This window comes from Ptiloglossa arizonensis, chromosome 6 (genome assembly GCF_051014685.1).
Source record: "Ptiloglossa arizonensis isolate GNS036 chromosome 6, iyPtiAriz1_principal, whole genome shotgun sequence".
NCBI lineage: Eukaryota > Metazoa > Arthropoda > Insecta > Hymenoptera > Colletidae > Ptiloglossa > Ptiloglossa arizonensis.
This window is the reverse complement of record NC_135053.1, coordinates 26389203-26415910: the sequence shown is the minus strand read 5'-3', so window position 1 is coordinate 26415910 and position 26708 is coordinate 26389203. Positions and strand designations below refer to the sequence as shown.

Here is a 26708-nt window from a genome sequence, read left to right as displayed (position 1 = left end):
CCCTCCCGAGCCCCATGCCCCCGGAGAGCGGTGCACCCCCGCAGAACACGCACCCGACGATGCTTCCTCTCCGCTCCTCGCCACAGCACTCCTTCTCCGTCTCTTGTCTCTATGCTCCTCCTTCTCCTTCTCCACCTCCTTTTTCCGCTCTCTTCTCTTTTCTCGGTCCTCCTCCCCCTCCTCCCGCTCCCGCTCCCGCTACCGCTCCCGTTCCCGCTCCCCTCCCCCTTCTCTTCTCTTCTCTTCTCTTCTCTTCCTCCTCCTTCTCCTCCTCCAGCAACTCCTCCTCCTCCTCCTTCTCCTCTCTGCCACCCACCGAACACCCAACCCCGTGTACCGTGCGTCGTTCGGTGCTCCGAGTTCTCGTCTCCTCTCGCGTCCTTCTCTCTCGTCTTTTTTCCTTTCCTCTTCTCCCACCCCCTTTATTCTCCTCTTTACTCGTCGCTCTCTGTCCAGTGGTTCGCTCTGTCGCACCAACAACACCAACGGACACCGACGCAGGACCGATCCACCACGAGTAACTGGCACGAGCACTACCAAAAACGATCACTGTGACGCGGCGGTGAACACCGACGATCAGCGACGCCAAGAGGCAGCACCAGCAGCGCAGTCAGTAGCGCGGCAGCGGCGCTCGACGCACAGCCACCTATCAAAATGGCTGCTCTCTCCTTTTCTGCCTCTCTCCTGCTTCTTTCGCAACCCACCCCTCTGGAAATCTCTTTTCGTCGCTCTCTAGCTTCTCTCTGTTCCGCCCCCCTTGCCCCCGAACCCTGCCCCCCTCCGTTTCCTCCCACTATCGCTCCTCATTTTCGTCCCTGTACGGGACTCGAACGTTTACACCTTCTACTCTTCGTTCGTTCGTCTTTTTCTCCCTCTCTTTCTCTCCCTTTCTCTCCCTTTCTCTCTCTTTCTCTCTCTCTTTCTCTCTCTGACTCTCGCACTGACGCACACACCGTATCGTCTCTCACCCTCCTTCTACGCTCCACGCACGCTCGTTTCTTCCTCTCTTATCTCGCACGCCACGTTCCCCGTATCGTTTCGCGTCCGTTTGCGAATCTCTTCGTCGGAGCTTCCGATCCGGAAAGAGCGTCCGGAGGAAGAAAGAAAAAATGAAAGAAAAAATCGAAAGAAACGGGAGAGATATCGTAATACCGGGTGAGGGCTAAGGGGTGGAGGCGAGCGAGCAGGAGAACGTACAGGAACCGTTAACTGACGCGGTGCGTTCCGTCACTCTGGCGCATCGTTCACTTCCGATCACTGACGTTGTCGGTCGGCGACAGGAGCGAGCGGAACCACGACGAACGAGGAAACGAGAGCCGAGAAACGGGCCGAAGAACACCGTGGCAGCCGCGGCGCACGAGCCATCGATGACCGTTCGTTCGACGCGTAGTCGCGGCCAGCCGAACGATACCACCGAGTCGTTCGGAACGACAACGCCTTCGAATACGGGACGGAAGCCGCGGCACGCGTCCCCTCGCCGCAGCGGCGCGGAAAATCTCGATCAAATGGATCGCGGCCGGCCGACTGAAGCGCCTCCACCGGGAGACATCTATCATCTGAACGCACTGCTCGGATACGCACTGACACCACACTCGGCGATCTTTCCCCGAGTTTTTGGTTTTCGTCCCTCTCCTTGGTTGGTTGGTTGGTTGGTGTCGTTCGTTCGTTCGTTCGTTCGTTCGTTCGTTCGTTTGTTCGTCCGGTCGTCCGTCCGTCCGTCCGTCCGTTCGTCCGTCCGTCCGTTCGTCCGTCCGTCCGTCCGTCCGCCCGCCCGCCCGCCGGCCTGTCCGTTTGTTCGTAGGTCCGTCCGTTCGTTTGTTGGTCCGTCCGACCGTCCGCTCGTCGACGGTCGACGGGGCGCGTATCTATCCACTCGGCTCGGTCTCGTCTCGCCGCGCCTGCTCCGTGTCGCTCTCGGTCTCGCTCGCACGCGCGCCTCACACCCGACCACGAGGATCACGGACCAGCCGACGGAATAGTTTTCCGTGCCACCTATGCGCCACGCCGACGAGAACTCGTCTGAGGAAGCTACCGTCGATCTACGTACCGCGCGCGCTCTCGCAGACTCTCTCTCTCTCTCTCTCTCTCTCTCTTTCTCTCTCTCTCTCGTTCTTTCTATCTCTCTCACGAGAGCGCCGGTGGAGGCTACGGTGGAAGATAGCACCGGTGGAGGTGGAGAGGTGGAGAGGTGGCGGTGGCGGTGGCGGTGGCGGTGGCGGCGTTGGCGGCGGGAGCAGCAGCGGTGACGGTGGTGGCGGTGGTGGCGGTGGCGGCGGTGGCGGCGGCGGCGGTGGCGGCGGTGGCGGTGGCGGTGGTCGCGCCGCTGCTGGCGGGCAAGCGGGCGTGCGGACGTGCTGGCGTGCGGATGCGCGGGCGTGCGGGCGTGCGGGCGTGCGGGCGTGCGGGCGTGTGGCGCGCGGCCGGCCCGTAGTGGTGGCAGAGAGGAGATCGCGTCGTTGCTGGCAACTAAACCGGAGAAAGAAATATCGCGACTAGAGAAGACGGTGTCTCGCAACGAAGCATCCTTGTTCGTTACTGCTGCTTTCTCTTCCAGTCTCGCTCGTTCTCCTTCTTCCTGTATCCGTTCTGTTTCCTCTTCTTCTTCTTCGTCTTCGTCCGAGTTTACAAAGCTGCGCTCTCCGTGTTTCACCTGTCGGACCGCTCTCCGTTGCGGCGGCACCTCGCCGCTCTCGGCGGCCAAGTTTGTTCCCTCTTTCTCTCCGGTTATCTTCCCGTTTGCTTCGTTTCGCGAATTCCGGGATCGTCCGTCGTACGCGTTCCTTCTCCCTCTGTTCTCCGCGACACAGGAAATTGGGAATCGGACTCGATTTCTGCGCGGTGCGAGCAAAGTTTTCCCTCCCTTCGTTCTGTAGCCGTTTTCGGTCGACGCGGTCTACGAAAGGAAGAGGTCCGCGCGCGAATTACCGCTTCCGCCGGTTGAACGCGTCTCGGCTCGAGTAGATCGTCCGGAGCGCGTGGTAAGAGGAAACGCTCGATTAGCGTCGAACGGAGAACGGAGAACGGAGAACGGAGGACGGAGGAACGCATCGAAGTAGCGGCTGGCTCGGAGCGAGTCGAGCGATCGGTCGTCTTTGGCGATGCCGGCTCGATCGACGTCGAGCATCCCCATGGTTCGCGCGATCGTTCGGTCTCGGGAGAGAGAGGACTCGATCCGACTCGATCCGATTCGATTCGACGTCGTTGGCGAGCACGAGGTTTCGACTATCGGCGCGAGTAGATCAATGGTTGTTGCGTAATTGTGCCGGGCAACGAGGTGCACCCTCCTGGCCTCTTGGTCGCTTCGCAAGCCCTCGCTCCTCCCCCCTCTGCGGATAAGGCAGACCGGTGGTCGCGATCGAGGACGAGAGTGGGTCGACGGTTCGGCGAAAAGTTGTCGGGACGGGGCTCCACGGCGAGGACGATAAATCGGTCGCGGGGCACCCGCGAGGTCGAATCCTCGCGAAATTTCGTATCCGTTGGTCGGCCATGCGCCATTTGTTCCTTCGAGACGCGCGCGCATTCCTGCCGACTCGGTTCCACCGCGTCGTTCCCTTTCTTTTCTCGCAGCTCGAGTTTTTTCCCTTTGCACCGCTCAGTTTTCCGAGGGATTTTCTCCTCGGTTCGGCTGCGATCGCAATTTCTCACGGGGGAACTCGGTCGGTCGGTCCGTAGATCGATAATAGTTGCGAGGGTTCGGGGCGAGGCACGCTCGTTCGAGTAGCGACGCCCGAACCTCCTTGTAGTCTTTTTCGACCGGAAATTTTTATTCGCTCGGCGACCGCGCGACTTTCGAGGTATCGAGGTATCGAGGTATCGAGGTATCGAGGATCGAGCATCGAAACTTTGAAACGTTTTCTTGGCAGCTCGCTCGACGTAAAAAACCTTGACGGCCGGCGGTTCCTTTTCGTTCGTTTCGACGAGCGGATCTTCGATTCGAACGTCGATAAAATACGAAGCCGTATCGTCGGCAGGTACGAGCGTTGCACCGGAATAGGAATCACGGTAGGTTCCGTAGGTTCTCGAGAGTGATCTCGCGGTTTCGGTCGCGTCCGTCTCGTACGCGACTGCGGAGACCGAAAGTTTGCGCGGACCGTGCCGAATCGTACGCGAGGAGCATCGAGACGCGACGAAGAATTGGAACTCTGGTACAAGGGTAAAGGGGAAAAGGGGAAAGAAGATTCGCTTCGCCGCGCGTCTTCTTATCGTCGCTCGTCCGAAAGGAAATAATTAGGCGGTCCGTATTTATAGACGACCTGGCGAACGTTTTTCATAACGCGGTTACCCGACGGTGTGCCGACGACCTGAAATTATTATCCACGGCGAGACCAGCACGCCACGTTGTTGCGATCGGATTCGGACTCGCCGAAGATACGTCGCAAAGACAATAGGCCCGCTCTAAGTATTGCCAAATGTCACGAACGCTCGACGTTTCTCGCACGCTTGATCGCGTACGCCGACACCTATTAATAATGCACGCGACCTCGGTACGACTTTTGCGATTCGTTCGCGTTACGTTATCGATACCGTCTCGAGACGACTACTCGGTTTCGTCGATCGTCGCGAGCAAGATTTCAAAAGCCTCCGGTAGCTCTCGCGTACTTTTCCCCGTCATCGAACTCGTTCGTTTCGCTCGTCGTAATCCTCCCGTATCCGTTGCTTCTCGAGTTACGTCGCGACTCGTTCTCGATCGTTGCTCGATGCGATACCGTTGGCGATCTTTCCGCGAGTAAATAAATCGAACAGAGAAGACGGATCTCTCTCTCTCTCTCTCTCTCTCTCTCTCTCTCTCTCTCTCTCTCTCTCTCTCTCTCTCTCTCTCTCTCTCTCTCTCTCTCTCTCTCTCTCTTCTCTCTCTCTCTCTTTCTCTTTCTGGCGCGCGCGCGCGCGCAGCCACGCACACACGGTCGCTTATTTCCCAGCGGTTCGAGTGTACGGGTCGCGTCGATTTACAAGACGAAGTAGGTATCGCCGTAGCGACATCGGATAACGTTGGTAAGGTCGATCCGTGGGATATTTCGCGGTTCGCGTTACCCGGTAACGAGCAGGAGGCATAGGCGCTGCGTATTCACGTGCCTCGGGTACGCGCGCGTTGCCCGCCTCGCAGTCTGTATTTCCCTCGTGCCACGACGCGTCGCGTCGCGTCGCGTCGCGTCGGTTGAAAGTAGCGTCGCGCGGTATCGATAACCGACGCTTTTCGCGAGGCGTTCCCGTCCGAGGATTCGCGTTACGATCGTCCGGAAACTTGGAAAAAGCAGGGAGACCGTAGAATCTTCGGAGAGTTCGGGTCGTAGTTGGTAGGACCGAATTCGAATGTCGCGCGAACCTAGGATTCGCGCGGTTGCTCCGAGACGAACGATCGGATCGATACTTTTGCTTTTCGACGGTCGCGAGGAGAACGACGAGAGGGGAGCGACCGGGGACGGAAAGCAATCGACGCGCGTAACCCCGTCGTTTCGAATCGTTTCGAATCGTTTCGAATCGTTTCGAATCGTTTCGAACCGTATCGTGGAATTTATCCGTAATCTCCGACTCGGTTTTTTCCCAGCGTTTCGCGACGAATGGTCCCGTGAACGCCACGTGCTCCGCGCAGGAGTAAAAATAACGCGCGAGCCAAACCCGCGTCCTCGTCGCCGGGCGATCCGTTTCTCCTCGACGGTCCTGACCGGACCGACGAAGGTCCCGGTTGACCGCTGAATTTAGCAACGTCCTGTACACCTCTTTGCATCGCCGACGGACAACGGATAGCTGCGGAAACACGCTTCCCCCAGCAGCAGAGGCGAGCTCGACTCGAGAATCGCTCGAGGCGAACGAGCGAAAACAACCGCGCGAGATTATCGCCCAAAGCGAGAGAAACCGAATCGAGCGGAAACTTTCCAACTGGAGACTCCGTCGATGCCTTTGGGTAAACCCTTTCCATCGGTGGACGCTTCTCGATCGATAATCGTTACGGAAACAACGCTAATTCGGCCTAACGATCGGCGACGCTTAATTAATCCCCGCAAACGGTTTTTCCAAGCCGGCGTTCCCTCGTAACGAGTTCCGAGGCTGGCTCTCATTCATCGAACAGGAAAAAAAGGCGTGCAGCCGGTCGGGGCGAAACGGGAAGAAATCAATGCCGGTGTCCCATTGATCGAGAAGGGGGTTCTCGATCGCGGAGCTGCCCGTTCCTCCTCGTTCGTGTCTTCCACGATACGGTCGTCGTTGCCGGCGACCTAGATCGCGACGCGGCGCGACGGGACGTACCCTCCGTGAAAGTTCTCGTCGCGCTCGGGGCCGGGACGGAAGGAAACGGAATAGCATGTGGCAGCATTGCAGTGTAACGGCATTGATCTCACTTTCTCTTTCTCTGTCTTTCCGCGCAGTTCTTCGTCGCGTGCACCGCCGCGCCGGAAAGCTGAATGACGCGGCTCGCGAACGCGAGTTTGCTCCTCCTCTGCTCGACGCAGGAAATTGAGAATCGTGGTCGAAGGGTGCGTCGCGAGCCGGGAGAGAGCCGATTTTGCGACCACACCTTCGATATTCGCTCCATCGCGGCCCGCGCTCGCCGATTTCGAACAACGGACGGGATCGAGCGGATCGAAAGAAACGTCCAAAGGCGTAGCCAGTTTTCGCTCTTCTCTCAGCCCGACCCACCCGATGTTTCCCCGTGTCCAATTATTTCGTCCCCGTTTTCTTCCCGGATCTTCCCCACCTCCTCCCCCGTTACGCTACTTCCAATCTTTCGCCGGTCGCGTAGAACGCCTCTCGCCCCGCGTTTCCGGTTCCATCCTACGTAGTCCGGGTCGTTACGGGCCTCTTCCTTTTTCTTTATTCCCCCGCTCCCCGTCCCCCGTCCCCCGTCCCCCGCTTTCCATCCCTCGGCCCTCGCCCCTCGCTTCGCGTAAATCTCTCCCGTTTCGTTACATCGCTCCCTCTTTCTTTCCCCGTCGGTTTTTTATCCACCCTGCGCGCCCGTTTCGCCGCTCCTTATCTCCGCGCGCGTTTCTTCCGCCGTAATTCAAATCTCTCCGTCCCTCTTCCCGTTGCTTCCCCTCCGCGGATGCCTTTCGCACCTGTGCGATAACTCCCCGCTCCAGCTTTCCCTTCGTCGTATCCCTCTCCCCTCGACGACCCCGCGACGCCCCGCGACGCTCCACGACGGCCCACGACGGCCCACGACGCCCCTCGACGCCCCACGACGCCCCGCAACGCCCCGCGACGCCCCGCGACGCCCCCCCCCCCCCGACGGCCCCCGATGCCCCTCGACCTCCCTCGACGCTCCTCGACGCTCCTCGACGCTCCTCGACGCTCCTCGTCGCACCAACCGGGCGCGCAATCAATACATCCCTCTCTCCGGCGATTCTAACCCCTACCACCGTAGAGGCGAGCAACCCACCCCTCCGGCTACTCTCCATCGCGAGCCTCCCCTCGGTTTCTCCGTCGTCCCTTTCCTTTCGGCCGTTTCGCCCCTTCCACTCTCCGTACTCGAGCGATCGTCCCTTTCGCGTTTGGTCTTCTTCCCTCGTTCCAAGTGTCCCACGCTTTTTCCGCGTTCTCTCTTCTTCGGTTTTCACGGTATTCCGGTCAGCTGATCCCACCCACCGCTCGACGCGCTCGACCACCATGAAGCCAAGGTCAGTGCGTCTTGCGGGAGCGCGTGCCGAACCATAGACGGGACTCTACCACTGACTCGCGCGGACCGCTTTCCTCTCGCCCCGTCGAGCCGCACCGTTTTCGTTTCTTTTGTTCAGCCGAGGAGCGTTTCTCGTACCTCGGAACTCTTCGCTTTGCGGAGCTTTGGGTCAACGGACCGACTCGGAACGGACACCGAAGGCCGTTTTCGCGAACCGAGACGTTCGGACGACCAGAGAAACGTACAATTTACGATTTACGATTGGCGACGAGCAGCGTTCCGCGATCGTTCGATTCGTCCTCCGTAGCGCACGATCTTCTAACGGCACGAGTATCGCGAAACTCGATCGATCGGCCGACTCTTTCGAACGAGGAGCGCCCGAATTGAAAAGTTTATCGGTAGCTTCGGCCTCCTCTGTTACAAATTGGCAAAGTTTCGTTGGAATTCGGTTCACCCATCGGGGTCGGAGCGGGGAACCGAAACGTGGCGAACCGTTTCTTTCGCGGATCCGCTCCGCGCGTAAACGTCGATTCGAATCGATCGGGAGCGTGGATCGCGAGGTGTCGTCCGCGAAACTTTCGCAAACTTGATGTCGCGTGCGTCCCGGCGATTCATCGCATCCTCGTTCGGAAACGAGCGTTTCGCGTAACCACGAACAAATCGATCAGCGTTTCGCGAGTACGCCCGAAGGGCCACTCGGTCTTGGATCGATCGCGAATCGAAGGGACCTCGGTAGAGTGGTCGCGTCGCGTCGCGTCGCGTAGCACCGATCGAGGAAGGGCGAGAAAGTTCGAGTCGATCGGTAATCGTTGCGAGGGAGAACGATCGAGGGGAGTTCAATGTCGCGATTTCGCGAAATTTAAGACGCGCCGATAAATATCCGTGTACGCGGCCCACCGAAATACGATCCGCAACGCGGCGTGGAGCTAAGCCAACGACACATCCGCAGCCCGGCCGCCCTATTTCGAATTACACCGTGGAAGTTTCCCTATCGGGATCGAACGGGACTCGTTGTTCGCGGCGACGGAATAATTCGGCCGATCGATGACCGTCGTTTCTATCGACGACACCGTTTCCCATTGTCCTCGATAACGGTTAACGGTACCGTCGCATCCGCGGGAAGGTTCATCGAGCGAAACGCGTCGTTGCTCGAAAAAACCGTCTCTTTCCAGCCGAACGTTGCCCGTCTCGATCTCGAGCAGTGTTTCGCGCGAACCGCTGCGAACGTTTCTCGACGCGTTCTTCGCGGTAACTCGATACCGAAAACAACGCGGACGAGGTATTTCTTCTTCTTTTTCTCGAAAACGGGGAACGTTTACCAATCGTTTCGTCGAACCAAGGTAGTTTTCGATCGATCGATCGATCGATCGATCGCAGAAGCGATACGAAGGTAACGAACGCCGCGAAACTTTTCGAAACTTTAGCGAGGAGTATTCGTTAATCTCGAGCCAAAGGAACGGCTCCCGATGGAAAGTTCCGTACGAGTCGAGGACGCTGTACGAACCAGGTAGACCGTTCGAGGGCCTCGGGACCGAGCTAACGAACTCGTCGCGACGAAGCGTTACCCCGCGTCAAAGAAGACAATGGAACCCGCACCGGTGGATACTCTCGACGATTGATCTCGCCGAGTGCTCGTTTCGCGACGAGGAGGACGACGCCCGGAAGATTCGCGTTCGAAGCAACAAGAGATTCGCGCTTCCGTCTCGTTTTCCTTCCGATCGGACGATCGCGATCGTTTCCCGCTTCTTCTACTCGAGAGTAAGAAGAGACGAGGCGAGGCGACAACCTGTTAAAAAGTTTGTTCGCGCGGATCTCTAGTGGATTCTCTCCGGTTTTGGCTGGCCATCGCCCAGCCATCCGTTCGAGTCCTTTCCAGCGACGAGTGCGACGCACTCGAGTCGAGAGGAGGGCTGTCCGATGGAAGAAGAATTTTCACGGACGACTCGTCCGTTTCGGCCGTTTCTTCCCGGCGTCGGTAATTTGCGAATCCGAGTTCGCCTTTCGAAATATTCGCCGAACGAACGTTGCGATCGCGTACCTCGTGTACGCCGACTAATGGAAACCTTCCTACCGAGCGAATTGGAAATCTATTATTGGCCGCGTCTCGCAAATTACATTTGTCGATAATCGTGCGTTGGCTCCGCGAATTGACTCTCGCGAACGTATTCGACAGCGTTTCCTATTGCTTCGCGGGGAAACTGGCCACCGCGCGTGTATTCGTAATGCCTCGCAACGCTCGCTTCTATTATCGGCTATACGGAAATTCGGTAATTACGCTCGAAAATACGAGGGCCGGTATTTTGAAAATCTAGAGGCTCTCTCGCGAGCGAAACTTTAGCGAGTTCCTTCCTTTCCTTTCTTCGCGGAAAGAGCGAACGCACGAGCAGTTTTTTTCCTCTCGATTCGCGTTTTCGCGTTTTCGGATTGTTGCGTTTTCGGACGATTTGCGAGCGCGTTCGAAGAGCCGAAAAGACGCCCGGCGAACGATTGGCTCGCGCGGAGTTTGGCGCACCGGTTTTATCGAGTTTCGTTCAATTTTACGAGAAAACGATCGAAAGAGAGTAAAACTTCTATTCGAACACTCTCGGCTTTATATACAATCGTAAATTCGAACGGCCAAATGTTTCAACGATTTCTACGATGTTGCGGTATCCGTCGAGCGAATGACTCTAAAAATAAACTTACACACAGTGGTTGTTGGAAAACGCATCGTCAAGGTCGGAACGATCGTCGGAGGAGAACGTTGGTTCGATCGCGATTCGGGTTACGCGAAGAAAGAGATCGATTCTTTCCTTCTCTCGTCCGGAAGCGATCGCACCTCGACGGAGGTTCTCGATCGAGAATCGTTTCGGTTTCGAAAAAGGATCTTTCGAATTTCCCTTTTGGTCGTTCGTCGGTCTACCGTAACGCGTTCGCGGCCTCTCTTTCTCTCTCTCTCTCTCTCTCTCTCTCTCTCTCTCTCTCTCTCTCGGTTCGTTCGCTCGAGCCTGAGCGGCCTAAACCTCCGCTCGCGCGTTAACCCGCCAAAGCTGTCCACGCGTAATTAGCTCCGGAGCTGCCTCGCATCGGATACAGCGACGAGCGTAATGCGCGCACGATTGGCGAGGTTGTGGCTCGTAAAGGACGCGCGGGGTTCGCGCAAGGGTAAGGGGTTCTCGATGCTCTTACGTGAGTCCTGACCGTTACGTAAAGGAAATAAGGTTACGGATCGAAAGAGGTTGGAGAGAGAAATAAAGCGGAGGAGGAGAGTAGCAGGAGAGAGCTACGGAGAGAGAGAGAGAGAGAGAGAGAGAAAGAGAGAGAGAGAGCGGCACGGTGTGTGCGTCATGTCGGATCCATTCACCGGCTTCGGTGAAGATGGGGCGAATCGGGTCGTGGGCATAGTTATCTAGGTCAGCTTCCCTGCTTCTCATGGCCTCGATGGGAGTGGTTAACTCTGGTTACCCCGTGAATGTAGCGCGAGAGGCATCAATGAAACGTCCGGAATGACCCTGATCGGACGAATTGCCGGTAACGAGGGCCGTAACGCGAGTCGATACGCTCCCGCGAATCAACCGTTACCGGGAAACCTTCGAACGTCGTCCACCTTTCTCGTCGACGAACCCGTTTCGGGACCGCGTTCGAACGATTCGCGCGACGAACGGTTCCGTACCGGTGGTAGCGGCCACCCCGGCCTCGGAACCGGACAGAACCGAGTGGAAAATCGAAGCGACTCGGAACTCGAGCGGGCAAGTTTCGCGCCTCGCGGTTATTAGAAGCAACGCCGCGTTCGTTTCCGTCGATGACGAGGAAACGCGTTCGCGCGAACGCGGAAACCGTGGTATCCTCGACCCTTTCCAGACCGGGAAATTGGACCGATCTTTTCGCTTCCCCGGTATCGAGGTTTCGAGAGTTTCCCCTCTCGGATGGAATTCGATCCGCGCGTTTTTCGTCCCGCTGTACCGATCGTTCTCGGGCGAGGATCTCGCAACGAGCGAGTAAATTTCGCGATACTTGGACCCGGTGAGCCGATCGCGCGATAAAATTCCAGGGAGCGCAAAAGGTTCGCTCGGTTTCTCTTTCCATGTATTTTCCGTCCGATCGCGCGGATCGGGAGCACGTGATCTCCCCCCGCGATCGAAATCCGTTCGGGAGGAACTCGGAAGGCTGTTCTCCTCCTCCTGCTCCGGGCGGCCACTAATTATAGCGGTGCCGCGTTCTTCGCGCGTAAACGTACGTTTTCGTTCTCATCCTCTGAGAATAGCCGGCTCGCGATGACTCGTCGACGAGAACGCGCGGAACCTTCCGCGAAAACCGCTTCGATTCGTAAACGCGGGACGCAAACACGCGAAACGAGCGAAGAAAGGAGAAAGCGGGGCTAAGAATAACGACCGCTCCCGCTCCCGCTCCCGCTCCCGCTCCCGCTCTCGGTCCCGCTCGTGCTCGAACGCGCGAACGCGCGAACGCGCAAACGACGGTGTAGTTTCTCGGGCCGCGAGGAACGAACCCTTTCGAACACGTGGCGCGCGACGTGCGACGTAAAACGTGCGGCCTGCGACGCGCGGCGTGGCCCGCTCGAAGAACCACGGACCCCTTCGTACCGTTGATAGATTCCTAGGGCAAACTCGAACGAACGAATCCTCTTCGAGGAAGGGAAATCGCGCACGAGAAGGTTTACGTTTCCGCGATAACGAACCGATGTCCCGGTTCGAACGGCGAGAAAACGGTAACGAAGCACTTTCGGGCGAGTAGTCGCGATAGCGCGCCTCTTTGCATGCAGACGCACGGTTTCGCGTTCGGTCGGGATCGTTTCGAAAAGGAAATCGGCGTTACGCAACGCGGAGACCGGCCACGGCGTAGATTTTCGATAAACTCCTCCGAGAAGCGATCCTCGCGTCGCGTAACACCGGCTCGGTAATCCCGCACGAATGTCCTCTCGTGGAATCACGTTGTCACAGAATCACGCCGCGCGTTGTTCGTTCTCTATCTACTCTCGTCCTTTCTCACCCCATCTTCCACGCTCCGATCGGCCGACACCTTGCACCGTCAGCAAATCCACATGGTCCTTTCAAACAGCATTTTACGAAATATCTCTCTCGTTCGCGATCGAGCCGTGCGAGCGACTGAAGGAGAGCTCGCGAACGAGCGAGCGTGCGATCTCCACCCTCGTGCAAAATGCAACGTGCCAACCGAGGGACCGGGGGGAGGGTGGCTGCCGTCCGAGCGACGGAGGGTTGAAATTCACTGGCGTAAACAAAAGCAGCGCACCCTGCATAGCCCGACGAGCTCTCCCGACGGGGGACGATAACGCCGGCGAAGATTATTAGATGGCGCCAGCCACCGGGATCCTCGCTACCCTTATCGACTCCGTTGCGCCAACCGACTCCGCTCACGTACACGCGCGACAGCGACCGTGTGCAGAGACCCGAAAATATTTCGGCAGCCAGGCCTGCCAAACGGGTCGAGCAGTCATCGGGGTCGATTTTCGCCAAGCCGGAAACCGTTTCAAGGTCAAGTTACCAACGCTACAAAACACAATGCGGAAAGACAACGGGGCTGATCGATAATTCCTTTCGACGCGATGCGACGCGACGCGACTCGACGCGACTCGACGCGACTCGACGCGACTCGAGGCGTCGCGTCGCGATCAATTTCCATTCGAAGATCGCGAACGCACCCTTCGAGGGCGGAAACGTCCGTTTTCGAGGGTCGAGAGTATAAAAAACGAGACGGAAGGGATCGGTCCGGGTGCGCGTAAAGTTGGCATCGTTCGACGGTGCGGTAGTTCCCCGTTCGTTCTGAATTTTTGCCAATCGAGTACCGTCGCGGAATTCTTGCCGCGGGAAAAAATTGATCGGTGTTAGCACAGTTTCGAGCGCGTCGCTACGTTAATGCCGTTACGTATGTTCGACGTTGCCGCGGAAGTAGGTTAAACGGAAACTTGGAAGGTTACGCGGCGAAACGTCGAAACCGGTGGGAAACTTGGCTCTGGAAAAATGTCCGCGATCCCTAGTTTCGCGCGAAAGTGCGGCCTGGTTGGTCCGCGATGCGCAAAGAACCGTAAAGGTAAGGGAGCGACGTTCGACGCCAAGATCTCCGGGGTGTAGCGCGAAATCGAACGAGGGGCTAAAGGTATCGTCCCTCGCGACCACTCGACCGGAGTCGCTCCTCTTTACCGGTTTTCTTCGTCCGGAAAACTTATCCTCGTTCTCGCGTACCCTCGAAATTTCGGGAGGATCTCGTTCGGAGAGGAGAAGTCTCGCGGAATCGGTAAAGGGGAGGGTGCTCGCTATCGAGGAAACACCGATTCGATCGGAGCAGCGAACGAGCGTTTTCCCGAGAAACGGGACAAAGGAAGCGTTTCGTTCCGGCTTTGTTCGACGAGATTCGAGGCAGCGATACGCGGTCTCGCGCGGTCTCGCGCGGCCACGGAAATTGCTTCCTCGGTGGTAGTTTCCCGGCGCCTCGGACGACAAAGGTGAATCGGCCTTTGAGGCGATTTGCGTTTCTCGGTACGGGATAAGAAATTGCCGGGGTTGTTTCCGAACGGTCCTCGACGGTTTCGAGGCTGTCCCGTCGAACGGCCCCGTTTTACGAGCCAAGGTCGAATCGATAACCTTTTACGGCTCGCCGTTTACGAGGAGCTTCCCGAATAAATCGTACCGCGAGCGATACCCCGCCCCGGCTCTTACGAACACCGAATACGTATCGTTCGTCGAACGATCGGTCGGTCCGTTTGTTCCTATTCTCGATGTACGCGGCGCGTGTCGCGCAACGCGCAACGCGCACTCGGGAGGGTCAACGACGGAAGCCCCGTGGGAAAAGCCGCGGACACGCGCGCGCGCGCGCGGGACAAATGTGTCGCGAATCGTGACTCGCGACTCGCGACTCGCGACTCGCGACTCGCGACTCGGGACTCGGATCGATGAACGCCCTCGGTCCCGCGGAGCCAACGCGAATCCTCCACGATCTTCCCAACCCAAGCCGTTTCGAAGCCCTCGCGCTACCCTTTCGTCTTCCTCGAGGAAAACGAAACGCGTTCGCAAACGCGGAGCGTCGTGCTCCTTTCCGTTGAATTTCCTTCGGGAAGCGTTCGTCTCTCGAAGCGCGTGCCGCCACGGGGCGGGGTTCGATCGTCGGTTGGAACGACGGTTTCCTCGAAACGAGACAGTCGGATTCTCGAGAGACGGTCGGGTTCGCGGCTTTGAAGCCACGCGGCCACGAAAACGCGAAACGTTCCCCGGAACGCTCGCCGTAACGGTTCGGCGTAACGTCGAGAACGACGTTACCTTCCTCGAAAAACGAAACGTTCCATTTTCGGTAGTTTCGGCGATTCTTGGTACCGGCGTTGTCCGCGCGTACGGCGAGAGACGTCGATGGCTTTCCGAAAGATTGGCTTCGAAGAGGTGGAACGGTTCCGGTGGTCGAAACGGGAGAGAAACGAAAAAGTCGATAGCGTCGAAGGGAGGAGAGGCGGGGAACGTTTCGAGCGAGGTGGAAATTCTCGGGTACGGTATAGGTCGGTCGGCCGCTTCCGAGACGGATCGATGAACGCCCGGTCACATGGGAATCGCCATGAATCGCGCCGCGTCCACGTTGCCGAGCTGTCTACGAGCGTTCCTCGTATATTACCGTTTACGCGAGCCGGCCGTCGGCGTCGTTGTTGCGCCCCAGCGATGGGAACGAAACTCTCGCGAGAAAGAACGGTTCGCCGGAGAAAGGATCGGAAACTCGGCGAGGAACGAACCTTCGTTCGTACGAGGGCGTTGGTTCGAGTAACGATCGAGTTCGCTTCGTTTCGTCCACGTGCGCGGTTCGTCGACGAATCCAACGGCCGTGTTCGCGAACTGCGAGGAATCGTTCCCTTTGACCGGTAGTTTCGTCGAACGCGTTGGTCGGTATCGATGAGAACGAAAACGAAGGAAGGAACGCGGGCGTCGAGTCGCGGCCGTAAACGGTCGGTTTCGTTCGGCTCGACCCGACCCGAGCAGCCGCGTTCGATCGCGAGCCTTTCCGGACGGAACATCGGAGACCGTCGGTAAGGTCGAACTCGCCGCGTCGTTGCCGCCCCGTGTTCAGAGATGCCGCTCCGTGCGAACCGAGACTCGCAACGCCCAACCGGCCTCCACGATTTTACCCGGAACGTTTCAACGTTCGTGTTCCCCTTGGATTAACGCGCGCGATCCACGGAACTTGTTTTGCCGAGTTTTCCACCCCTCGAGAGCAAACGTACGCGTTCGAACGGACATCGACGATCGTCCGGTGCTCGAAAAATCGAGTCCTTTCTCGAACCATCGACGGACCGGCGATAAAGCTGTTCCGCGTTGTCGGACCGTAACGCGTTCCCCTCGCTTCTCGGTAGTTCGTTTCGCGACACGGATCGACGATACGTCGCGGACGATCTCTCCTTTTACGTTCCCGATCCGTATTCGCGTTCAAAATCGACGCACGCGCGCACCTCTTTCTCCGTTCGAATTCTACCGCAGAGCGCGCGCGAACGATTTTTTCGCGCGCAAAGATCGGATTTGCGTCGGTCGTCGTTCCCGTTCCTGGACGAATTTTACCGAACGGAGAGAAATACGCGAAGAAGCGTTCGATCCACGAACGAAAAAAGTATCGTAATTGCGAGCAAAAATTGCGAGAGGGACGGAGAAAGGGTCTTATCGGCAGCATCGTTATCGTTTATCGATTCGACCATCGCGATCCGTCGACGGACGGAATTCGAATATCCACGCTCGAGGAAAAAAGACGCCGACTAACGAGCTTCGAAGCCGACCCGATAATTAATACGTCAAAATCACGGGGCGAACAAACGAGCAGTCGTTTCGCGCGGAACGCGGCCAACTGATATCGATACGCGAACGTGTACGTGTTGTCCGTGGCATAATGCTTCGAGCTTGACAAATTTCCACCGGGATGCACGTGCGACTGGCAGCACGACCATTTTGACATTTTTCATCGATCTCGCGGCACTTCCGCTCCCGTCGAATCGAACCGAACCGAAGCGAAGCGAATCGAATCGAATCGAAGCGAAGCGAAAACGAGGAAAAAGAGGCTGCGTCTCGTCGGGACAGTTTCTCGACGAGGTTGCGTCGAAATAGCTCGGGAAACGATACTTTCGAAGGCGGAGAGAATCTTGAACGTTTCGCGCGATCATCGATCTTCGATTTCGCAGTTCGGCCAGTTTTCGGCCGTTTCGGTCGTTCAGCGAATCTTCGGTTCGACCTTTGAATCCAGCGAGCAACGAGAAAATTTCCAATCGCACCGTTAACTCGGTTAACCCGTTTGCGAGGCAATCGAGCGAGTTCGCAGCCACGGAGGGAGAACGAAACGTTTCTCGATCGTTGGAGAAACGAAATCTGCGCCGTTAGAGAGCGCGTTGCGCGTCGCGTATCGCGCATCGCGCATCGCGGGCTAGTTGCTCGTAAACAAAAGGGACCGGAGAGAACTCGTCGCTCGGGATTCAATTAACTCGCGCCGTGGAGCGATACGGACCTATGAATTTTCTATCGCCGTTTAACGTACGGTGGCCGCTCGCTCGTTGCTGTGTTCCGCAGTTAACGTATCGGTCGTTCGTTGGGCGAGGATACACGGTTCGCGGTTCGCTCGTACGCGGCTCCGAAGGCCGCTCGGCTCGCTATCGGAAATCGATTAACCCGCGACCGTGGCGAGGAGCGACCCCCTTCGCGACCCCCTATCGACGCTCTTCCTCGACGCGCGTTCCCTCCGTGCACCGAGGTTCGCGATACGGACGACCGAACATCGATCCCTACGGATCTTTTATCTTCCCGTAGCCGCCCTATCTTTCCAACTACTTGTCCACGCATGGTCCTTCGATTCCTTCGGGGAAGGAAAACGATTCGTCGACGTAGCTCCTCTCCGAGGAGAGCCGGATCGACCGGTAGTCGCGGAAACGACGCGGAGATCCGGAAGACGATTCTCTTTCCAAGATTGGAACGCCCGAGTCGAGGATCGACCGAGCATCCCTGCGACATCGAGTTTACGCGAACCACGTGTCCTTCGAGCGAGCGGACTGCGCGTCTGCATTATTAAATTGCCAAGTTCTTAGCGAGCTTTGCCGAGAAAACTCGCCGCGCGAAATGCAACTCGTACCGCGTACCGACTCGGACGAATCTCCACCGTTTCCGCGCAATTGTTACGATTACCGGTGACAAGATACCCGTCGAGACCCGTACGAGAGCGTACCGCGCGACCTAATCTCGCGTTCGAGTGAATCGCAGTCGCGGGAGGTGGGAAGAAGAGCGGGAAACAACGACGAGGAAAGACGTTCCCTTGCCGTCCGTTGTTCGCAGGGTCTTTCGAGAAGAAGTAGCCGGAAGAACGCGCGAATTCGCGACGACGATGGCGGTGGCGGCGGCGATAGCGATGGAAAGGTTCGAAAAACGATATCTCGTAAATACGATCGTCCGGCGAATTCCTCGGAATCGTTCGAGACGAAAGGGTAACGGATCGGGCGCATCGTTCTCCGAAATTGGCCTTTCGAGGAGCCACGGTGCGAAAGCGAAAAATAGTTGCTTCGTTCCGAAACGGTCTCGCAGGGAACGGGCCGATGGCGAATCGATGTCGGGCAACCGGTAAACGACGAACGATCGAAGCAAAAGAGCATTCCGATATCGCGCGGCGGGGGTGGTATCGATTCGGTCGTCTTTCACGTGAAACTCACGGATGCTGCCGATGATCGGAATATCTGGCGTGTCGTTCCTCCGAGAAGCCATAGATGCCGGCTACCGCGGCCATACCTCGATCTGCACGAGCAACAGAGAACTCGACGATGGCCGTTCCAGGTTCATAATACCTCGTCGAAGCTACGAGCGTGGTGGTTCCGTGTTCGGCGTCGTCTCGTCTCTATTTTCAGCCGGGCGTCCCGATCGAACGTCTGCCCGTTTCGTTCTCAGCCGCGGGAACCGAGCGTACCGCTCCATAAACGGCCTTGTCCCTCTTTTCGAAATAACCCCGGAGCCCGCCACCGACCAAGGTCGAGCATCCCCTTCGCGGCTCCGTTGGATCTTCGCCTCGGCACTCCCGCTCTGTCCCTTCGGCGAACCTTTCGCATCGACGAAACGTTCTTCTTTCGATCGAAATCGAATTCTCGTTCGTTTCGTCGAACGCGAACTCGGCTCGATTCGTTTACGAAGTACGCGCTCGGTCGCGAGCAGTGACGGGGGAACGGTCGAGGAATTTCGAGAAACCCGGTGACGCGACCATCGACGAAGGGGAGCATTCGTCGCGCGGGACCGGCCAGCCGGCCGAACGGTTGCATTTTTCAACGAACGAGACGCGATCGAGATCGAGAACGAGAACGAGCACGAACCGGGCCGGGACACCGATCCCAGGCTGTCTCGTTGAATCAACCTTCTCCGTTCGCGGCGAGAACGATCCTCCGAGGACGGATTCCATTCTCTTTGCACGGCTCTCGCAATTATCTCGCGAAAAAGCTTTCGCGGCCGAATACGTTCCCGGGGTATTCCGAGGCGATCGAACGAGCTGCGGTTTGCTCGGTTCGCGACGCAAATGCTTGCGAACCTTGCTCGGACCGACGTCGAAAAATCCCGATCGAAAAGTCCAAGCGGAACGGGATCGCGATCGAAAGCGCGCAACGCCCAAGGATCGCGAGGACGTCCCGACGACCCGTTACCTCGAATCGGTCTCTCCTTTCGTTCGATACGCGCGACGAATTTTGACGCGCGACACCGACGCCGACGCCGACGCCGACGCCGACGAAAATATCGAGATCGACTTTGTCCGGGAGATCCGGCGCGGAATCGCGCGACGATTTAGCCCGCGAAACGATTCACCGGCGGTAGAAGCGAAACTCGTGGGATTCGTTGTAACGTTCGGGCGAACGGTTCGACGCGTCGCTCATCGGGCATCGCACGGTGCACCGGGCCTTTGTCCCTCGATTTCGGTCGCGCGAGTATCGTTCGATGAAAACGCTACCCCGTCGCGTATCGCGTATCGCGTTCGTCGGTCGTTCGGTTCAACGGAGCAACAACCGCTCTTTTCGCAACAACCTCCTCCTCCGAATCGGATTTTTCAATTCCGAGCGCTCCGCTCTTTTCTCCTTTCGTCCGTTACGCATCCGTGCAAAGTTCGAGGCGCGCGCAAGATCGCGTCCGGCCGATGAAAACTTTTCCACTTTGCGCGAGCGTTCTCGACGGATCGGCGAGTCCAGTGTTCGGACGACTCGTTCTCGCAGGTTGCGCGAATCGTGCGCGAAAAACGTCTCGTCGATCCGTCGAGAAACGGGAAACGGGAAACGGGAAACGGGAAACGCGAGTCGGTTTTGCGCGAGAGGTATCGGAAACCGGGAAGAAATTCGCAACCGGCCCTCGTCTAAACGCGTACGGTGCGAGCCTCGTCGAAGAAACCGCTCGATATCGGCCCTCCCGAAGGGCAAGGGGGGCGCGAGACGACGAAACGAGAGCGGAAGAACTTACGATGCGATCGATTCGATCGACCCGACGGAATTCACGGATATTTGGGAGCCGTTGATCGTGGCGCGGTCTCGTAAGTTTTCGCGAGGTTGCGCGTACTCCGATGGAGATCCATCGTTGGGAAAAGCCGAGGCGACGAACGGGACCGTTCGCGAACGATTCGCGGGGATATCGCGCGTTTCCTCGACGGTCCGCGAAGTAGGATCTTTCGAACACGGTCTCGGGGTTCGTCGAAAATCGGCGCACTCTCACCCGCGACCGAGCGTTCCCGCGAAAACGCGATGCGAGCACCGTATCACCGAACCGATCCGTTTTGCTCGCGTAGGGTCGCGTCGCGTCGCGTCGCGTCGCGGCCGACGCGGAACGTCTATCGTTGACAGGTCGAAAGGTGACTGCGGCACGCCGAGTTGCTCGAGGCAACGTTCCACGCGCGCCACGTGCTACCCTCGATTGGCTCCGCCTACGGTTCCGTCCGTATCGGGCTCGGAGCGCATTGTAAATCCATAACCGACCCAAACAACGTCCACCTTACCGCGCGCGTACACACGTGCATACGCGCGCGCGTCCATCGATTTTTCTCTCGAACCCGATAATTCGTCGGACGCGTTCTTCTACCGAAACCTCCTCGAAGCTGGCTCGAACGTTGCTCGCGGGAACCGCCTCGGAAACGCCTGCGAAACGCGCCAATCGTGCGCCACCGATTACCGCCGCGAGTGCAATTTTTACGCTGCTCGGTAATTCGCGGACTCGAACCTTCGCTGAATAATTTATCGCCCGACGAGTTTATCGTCCGATACGTATCCACGTTACGCGTTACGCGTTACGCTCGCGTTCGAGTGCGCGACCGGTCGGGGGGAAGCTCGGGTTACGGGAATACGAGCAGCGACGAAAAAACCGAAACGATCCCTATCTCTGGCGATTTCGAGTGTTTCCCGCCCGATTCGCGGAAAAAGTTTGATCCGATCGAAGAAACGGAGTCGCGAGTCCGTCCCCCTTGACGCGCGTGACGAAAGTTGGAGGGTAATCGCCGTCACGGTTCGACACGGCGGTCGAAGCGATCGCGCGCTCCGATCGAAAAACTCGGAGATCCGCTCGCTTCACGGTTCGACATTTTGGAAGGTCTCGTCGTCGTTGTCGCAGCTGAGTCCTTGGCAGGTAGCGCGCATCGCCGCGTACGCGACACGTTCTAAATAAGCTTTGCGCGCGTATCGATAGGTATATCCGGTGTAAATTAATTAATAAATAAATTACGAGAGCCTTATCGAACGCCGTCCACGCGAGAAGCGGAGGCTACGGTTACGCCTTTACACGCCTCGTTTATCGACAAGGTTTTTAGCGTACCGCGTAAAACACCGGCGTAGGGCATACCGTGCGACCGGCTCGCTTTGTCGCTTTCCGCGATTCCGTTGAGGATCCGGTCGCTCCAGCGACGTGAAACTTCTCCCTGACTTTGTTCGGAACCGGCGACCGCGCGTCGCATCGAACTCTCTCGAACGCCAACGGAATTCGATTCCTCGGAACGAGATCTTTTTCCCGAAAAATTGTCGAAACTTTCCCGCGGTGCGTTCCCCACCCTGAACTTTGCGTAAAGTCTCCCCCGTCGAGTATCGTCGAATCGAAAACGCAAACTGCTCTTCGAAGAGGAGGAAACGGCGACCTTGAACTTCCGAAGCGAACCGACCTCGAGAGAAAACCGCTCTTCCGTCGCTGGATTTGCGTCTTCGAACCGTGCAGCTTCCATCCTCCGCGAACAGCGACCGCGCTCGGGCATCCCCGTTAAATTTCTCGAGCGTTTGTTCGAAAGAACGTTGTTCGCGAAAGCTCGAGTTTCCACCGAGAACGTACCTCGACGAGCGTCGCGTAAATTCGGAAGGTAAACGACGAGTCGGTGTTACCACGTGCGCGACACGCTCCACGCTCCACGCTCCACGCTCCACGCTCCACGCGCCACGCGCCACGCGCCACGGAACCCTTCAACGTGCCGCGTTAAACACCGGGTTGCGCGTTTTTACCGCGAGAGAAGATATTTGCGCCCTCGTCCCGACCTCGCTTTCTCTACCTCTTGTCCTTCGGCGGAGCATCGACGAAGAATACGATTCACCGTTTCGAGAGGCTCGCGTTTCGCGATCGAATCTCCCGCGAACTTTCAACATCTCGAAACTTTCAAAGTACCGTACTCTGGCCCGGTGCTCTCTCGCCCGTAGAATCTCCATCGCCGTGTTCCGATCGCCTCTCTGGCAAACGTTCGAGCCAAACTTTTGCGTTGCGCTTCCTTCGAATCGTAATCGAGCCGTTTCGAACACCCGCCGCGTCTACGACTCCGAGTCTATTTATACTCGAACCAATTTGCGTACGTTGCGCTCGAACCTCTCGATATTCCACCCGGAACACTCGGGAGACTTTCTCTCTTTCGTTGAGCGTCGACCCGCGAAAACGACCGCGCAAACCGCAGCCGCGGTACCCATTGTGCCTTGGATTTTTCTTTCTTTCCGAGTCATCGGTTTCTACGCGTTTTCGTAACGTGTACCGTTACCGAAGTCTAGCGCGGGAAGAGCTCGGATCGAAAGTAGCCGTAAAAGACGTACCGTTCGATCGACCGTGACGCGTTTTCGAGTACTCGCGGAAATCGCGCCTTCGATGTCGGACAACGATCGCTTCGAGCATCGAAATCGAGAGATGGCTCCGAAAAGCGGGCACGAGAACTACCGCGGACGCTTACCTCGAGGAAAGTGCGCGATACGTCGCGCACCGCGCGTTACCGAGATTGCCCGAACTGGATCTCATCGTTCGAACGATGTCGCGAATTCACCTTCCGATCCGATTGTCGACGAACATCGAGAATGTTGCGCAAACTTGCAAACCCGATTCTCGTCGGTCGAAGCAGCGGTCGCGGCGAGGTGGCTCGATTCGAACGTATTCGCGAGCGCGACCAGGCCTCCGTTCGAGCCGCGATAAATACTTTAACCGGCAACGATAAACTTAAACTCGAATCGAAGCAAGTAGGACGACGTTAAAATTTTATTACGCCCTATTTCTTATTCGCACTACCGGTATCTCGGCGATATCGACGATAAAGCGCGCAATAACGGATAATCGTTGGCAGTGGCTCCGGTTTTGGCACGGTCGTAGCACGTAAACTCCGCGGAAACGTCCGTTGCGTCGCGGAACGATCAATTTCGCGAGCGGTCCGGAAAACTCGCGAATCGCCGAATTTTATTTTCCCGGAGGACGCTCGTAAAGCCGAGTCGACGACCAAAATTGGCGCAACCGCGAAACGCAAAGGAAGCTGATTCGGTCGACGCGTTCGCTCGTCCGCGTTCTCCAAAATTTACGATCGATTCCTCCGTCTTATTCGATACCTCGAAACGTCGTTCCCGACTACTTTGGAATTTTCGAATACCGATGGTACGCCGTCCGCTCCATTTTCCGTCGAAAATACCGCAAGCGTTCCAGTTCTTACCGGAAACGCCAAAGTCGCCGTTTACGGAGGCGAACGAGTCGCGGCGATAAATTTGCCGAATCAACGCTCGCTCGCAGGAATCGATCACCGCGTTCGATCGAAACGCGCAATTTTATCTATCGTTCGGTCGATTCCTCGATTTCGTTCCAACGGACGTTCCGATCGACTCGACCGATTCCTCGTAGAGGAAAGAGACGAGTCGCGAAAGCGAATTCGCGTAATTTCCACTCCTGTCGAAACACCGGGCAAGAGATTCGGATTCGATGCGCTCGGTGGTCGTTTTCGGGGAACGGGACGTTGGAGGTTCGGTCGGCAAATCCTCGCGGATAATCTACGTGGTCGCGCGTACGGCGAATTTCACGGAATCGATGGGCTTTCGCGTATTTCGACGCGTCGAGTCGAGTCGGGGACGCGATTAAATTTCGCCGGCAGGAATCGCCGTTGGATCCCAAGGACGCGAACGAGATTCTCCGGAAGCTCGGAAAGGGACATACGTATGCGTGGATGGATCGCGAATCGGCGGCACCCGAGCTGCTCGAGCGATCGTCGATCGCGTAATTCGCGAAGCCCGATATCGCGATCGAAATTGCACGGATCGTTTCTTCGGCGGTGAACGTTGCGGAGACGGATACGAGACTCGGATCGTTTCTTTTTTGGAGGGGTTTTCCGTAAACGGTGGATACTCGAGTTCGCGACGACGCTTTCGTAAAATTCGTTCGGTCGAAAGGATACCCGATCGCTTTCCGATGGTAGCAGTTGGCGCGAAGCCTCGGAAGTTCGTTTCCTCGTTTTTCCTTCGACAATGGTTACTTTCGCGTAGGCGGTAGGAATACTCGAGAAGTCGCGCGGGCGGAATCGTTTCGGAGGCTTCTCGAGAAGTTGTTGGCAGTCGTCCGAGAGATCGATGCTAACCGGCGTTTAATTGAATCCGGAAAACGAGAAAAGATCGGAGGGGTTCGGAAAGATTACCGGAAGAGACGAGACGAGACGAGACGAGACGAGACGAGACGAGACGAGACGAAACGAGAGGAGTTGTTATCGGTGAGCGCTGGTCACCGTTCGTAATTCGAAAGATCGGATTTCGCGATCTCTCGTGTCCGATCGTTTATAATAATATCGTACGACGCTCGTAGGATATCGAAAGCACCCCGTCGATTTTCGATTTTCGCGTCACCGTCCGACGAAAAGGGAAATTCCCGGGAGGCCCGTCGACCGCTCGAAAGAATCGCGTTATCGTCGGGTTTCACCCGTCACTGTCACCTAGCTCGAGAAGCACGACACACGCGGATCGTAATTCACGGTCGCGAGAACAGGCCGCGAAGAGCGATTCCGAACGGTGGTGGCGGTGCGCCGCGTACGCGACTGACGTTCACTGGTTTCGTCCGCTGCTGCGGACGTATCGTCCTGCAACGAGGTCCGCCCCCGAACTGAGGCAGCATCCTCGATTCTCGTTGCACGTCCCGCTACACGGCCGCACCGCTAACGATTGTTCCTTCGAGGAATCCAACGAGCACCGACCGTAAACCGGACTCCCGCGATGACGCGAAGCGAAGCGACATCGCGGCGACCCGAGCGGCCCGCCAGTTCGGAAATCGCTCGCGAGACTGCGTTTACTCGTAAAACGATTTCCTTCCGAGTCGAGAAGAACGACAACCTCGACCTCGACGCGTTGTTTATTCCGCTCGGAACGGAACTCGAAATTTCCAAGACGAACGATGGATTCGTTCCGAACGCGTCGAAGACGCGCGTATTTTACGTACGTGCATCCGCCGCGACGGCGACGGCGGTAACGACGGCGACGTCCCCCGGTTTCGGAGCTTTCGAAGCTTTTACGCGCGAGTCGATCTGGGTCTCTCGCGAGCCGAACCGAGCGAGAAATCGGTCTCGGCGCCCGCTCTCCGTCCGACGCAAAGATCCGTGAATCGATCGCGCGAGTACCTGACCGAGCAACTATTCCGCGCGTCGTCGTCGTCGTCGTCGTCGTCGTCGTCGTCGAGGATTTTTAACCGTTGAAACGCGATCGATCCCGGTGCAACGCGAAGCGATTCGATCGGCGCAAGGACGGCCGGTGTGCAGCGATCTTGTACTTTGAACGAGCAACGAGATACACGAGGGTCGCGCGCGATCGTAAATAACCGACGGGTCGCCCGATGCTTCTTGCAAGTTTAAGGACTGCGGTAAAACTCAACGGAAGACTTTTAGCTCCGTGCGACGCGCTGCGAAAGAAATACAATCGCGAAGGACGTCTATAGTAACGCGGATACCTTCGCGCGAGTCGATCCTTTTTTCACCGGGGCTCGTTTCGTCGCGTCGATGCGAACAATATTTCGCAACTTTTGACGGATCACCGAGGTAAGTTCTTCTCGGATACGAGAGGAACGGTACGCTCGGAAACCTTGGATCCGACACCGACAACGCGAAAATATTGCTCGCGCGCAACTTGGCCGATTCTTCTCGAACGAATTCTCGAACGAGCGGATCCCCTCGAGGACACCTCGAGACGTCCGAGTCCGGCCTCGTTTGGACCCATCCGTTCGCAGCGGACGGATAAATATTGTTCCTCGAGACGGGAATCGGTGCGCGACACGGAATTATGAATTCATCCGGGGAAGTTTACGCGACGAGATCGCTTTTGACCGAGAATTCATCGAGGGCAACGGGAAACCGGTGTCCCCCGGCGATACCCCAGAGGGACCGAAAAAATCATCTCCGACGCGAAGCTGTCTCGAGGAAAATGGCAAAAGTATCCGTCGACGTGGTCGCGCGACCGGACCCGAGTACCCGAAAAACCTTACCCGATCGATTTATCGAAGGTCAACCGCGCCGTGTAGCGCCGCGCCACGCCGCGCCACGTTGTCCGAGATAGGATTTCGATTCTTCGAACTCGGAAGTTACGTTTCTAGTTCAGAGTCCAGCGAGTTGCTCGTCCTCGCCGAGTATCGACGCCGTGACGAGAAAATGACTATAGCACGCGAAACTTTCCTAATCCGGTTCACGATTACGGGTCGAGGATTCTACTTGGGTCGCTCGGTTCCGTTCGACTCGAACGAGGCAGCCACGATCGACGGCAAATGCTTTTTTCGTTGCTGGTTCCCGTCTCGGTCTCTTCCCCTCTCTTCCTCGAAAAATCGAATCGATCGCCGGACCGACGAACCCGCGCGACGTCCAGTTCGCGAAATTTCGCGCGAAACCGGGAAAACCG

The 26708-nt window shown here is 57.4% G+C and overlaps 3 protein-coding genes across 8 annotated transcripts in view; all 3 read right to left on the bottom strand.

Annotated features, from left to right (window-relative positions):
* Shaker (potassium voltage-gated channel protein Shaker) overlaps window positions 1-26708 on the bottom strand; it is a 128648-nt gene that overhangs the window by 29204 nt on the left and 72736 nt on the right. The gene's annotated exons all lie outside the window — the stretch shown is intronic.
* LOC143147887 (uncharacterized) lies at window positions 392-5725 on the bottom strand. Its single transcript, XM_076313582.1, has 5 exons — window positions 5664-5725; window positions 4951-5269; window positions 4283-4301; window positions 1198-4208; window positions 392-708 (listed from the first exon to the last, which is right to left on the bottom strand). Exons 1-4 carry the CDS (start codon window positions 5723-5725, stop codon window positions 3223-3225), a joined length of 1386 nt encoding a protein of 461 aa, XP_076169697.1. The 3' UTR covers window positions 392-708; window positions 1198-3222.
* Window positions 18146-20540, bottom strand: LOC143147884 (uncharacterized). The gene is made up of 3 exons (XM_076313574.1): window positions 20491-20540; window positions 20050-20413; window positions 18146-18656 (listed from the first exon to the last, which is right to left on the bottom strand). The coding sequence occupies exons 1-3, from the start codon at window positions 20538-20540 to the stop codon at window positions 18504-18506; spliced, it is 567 nt and encodes a 188-aa protein (XP_076169689.1). The 3' UTR covers window positions 18146-18503.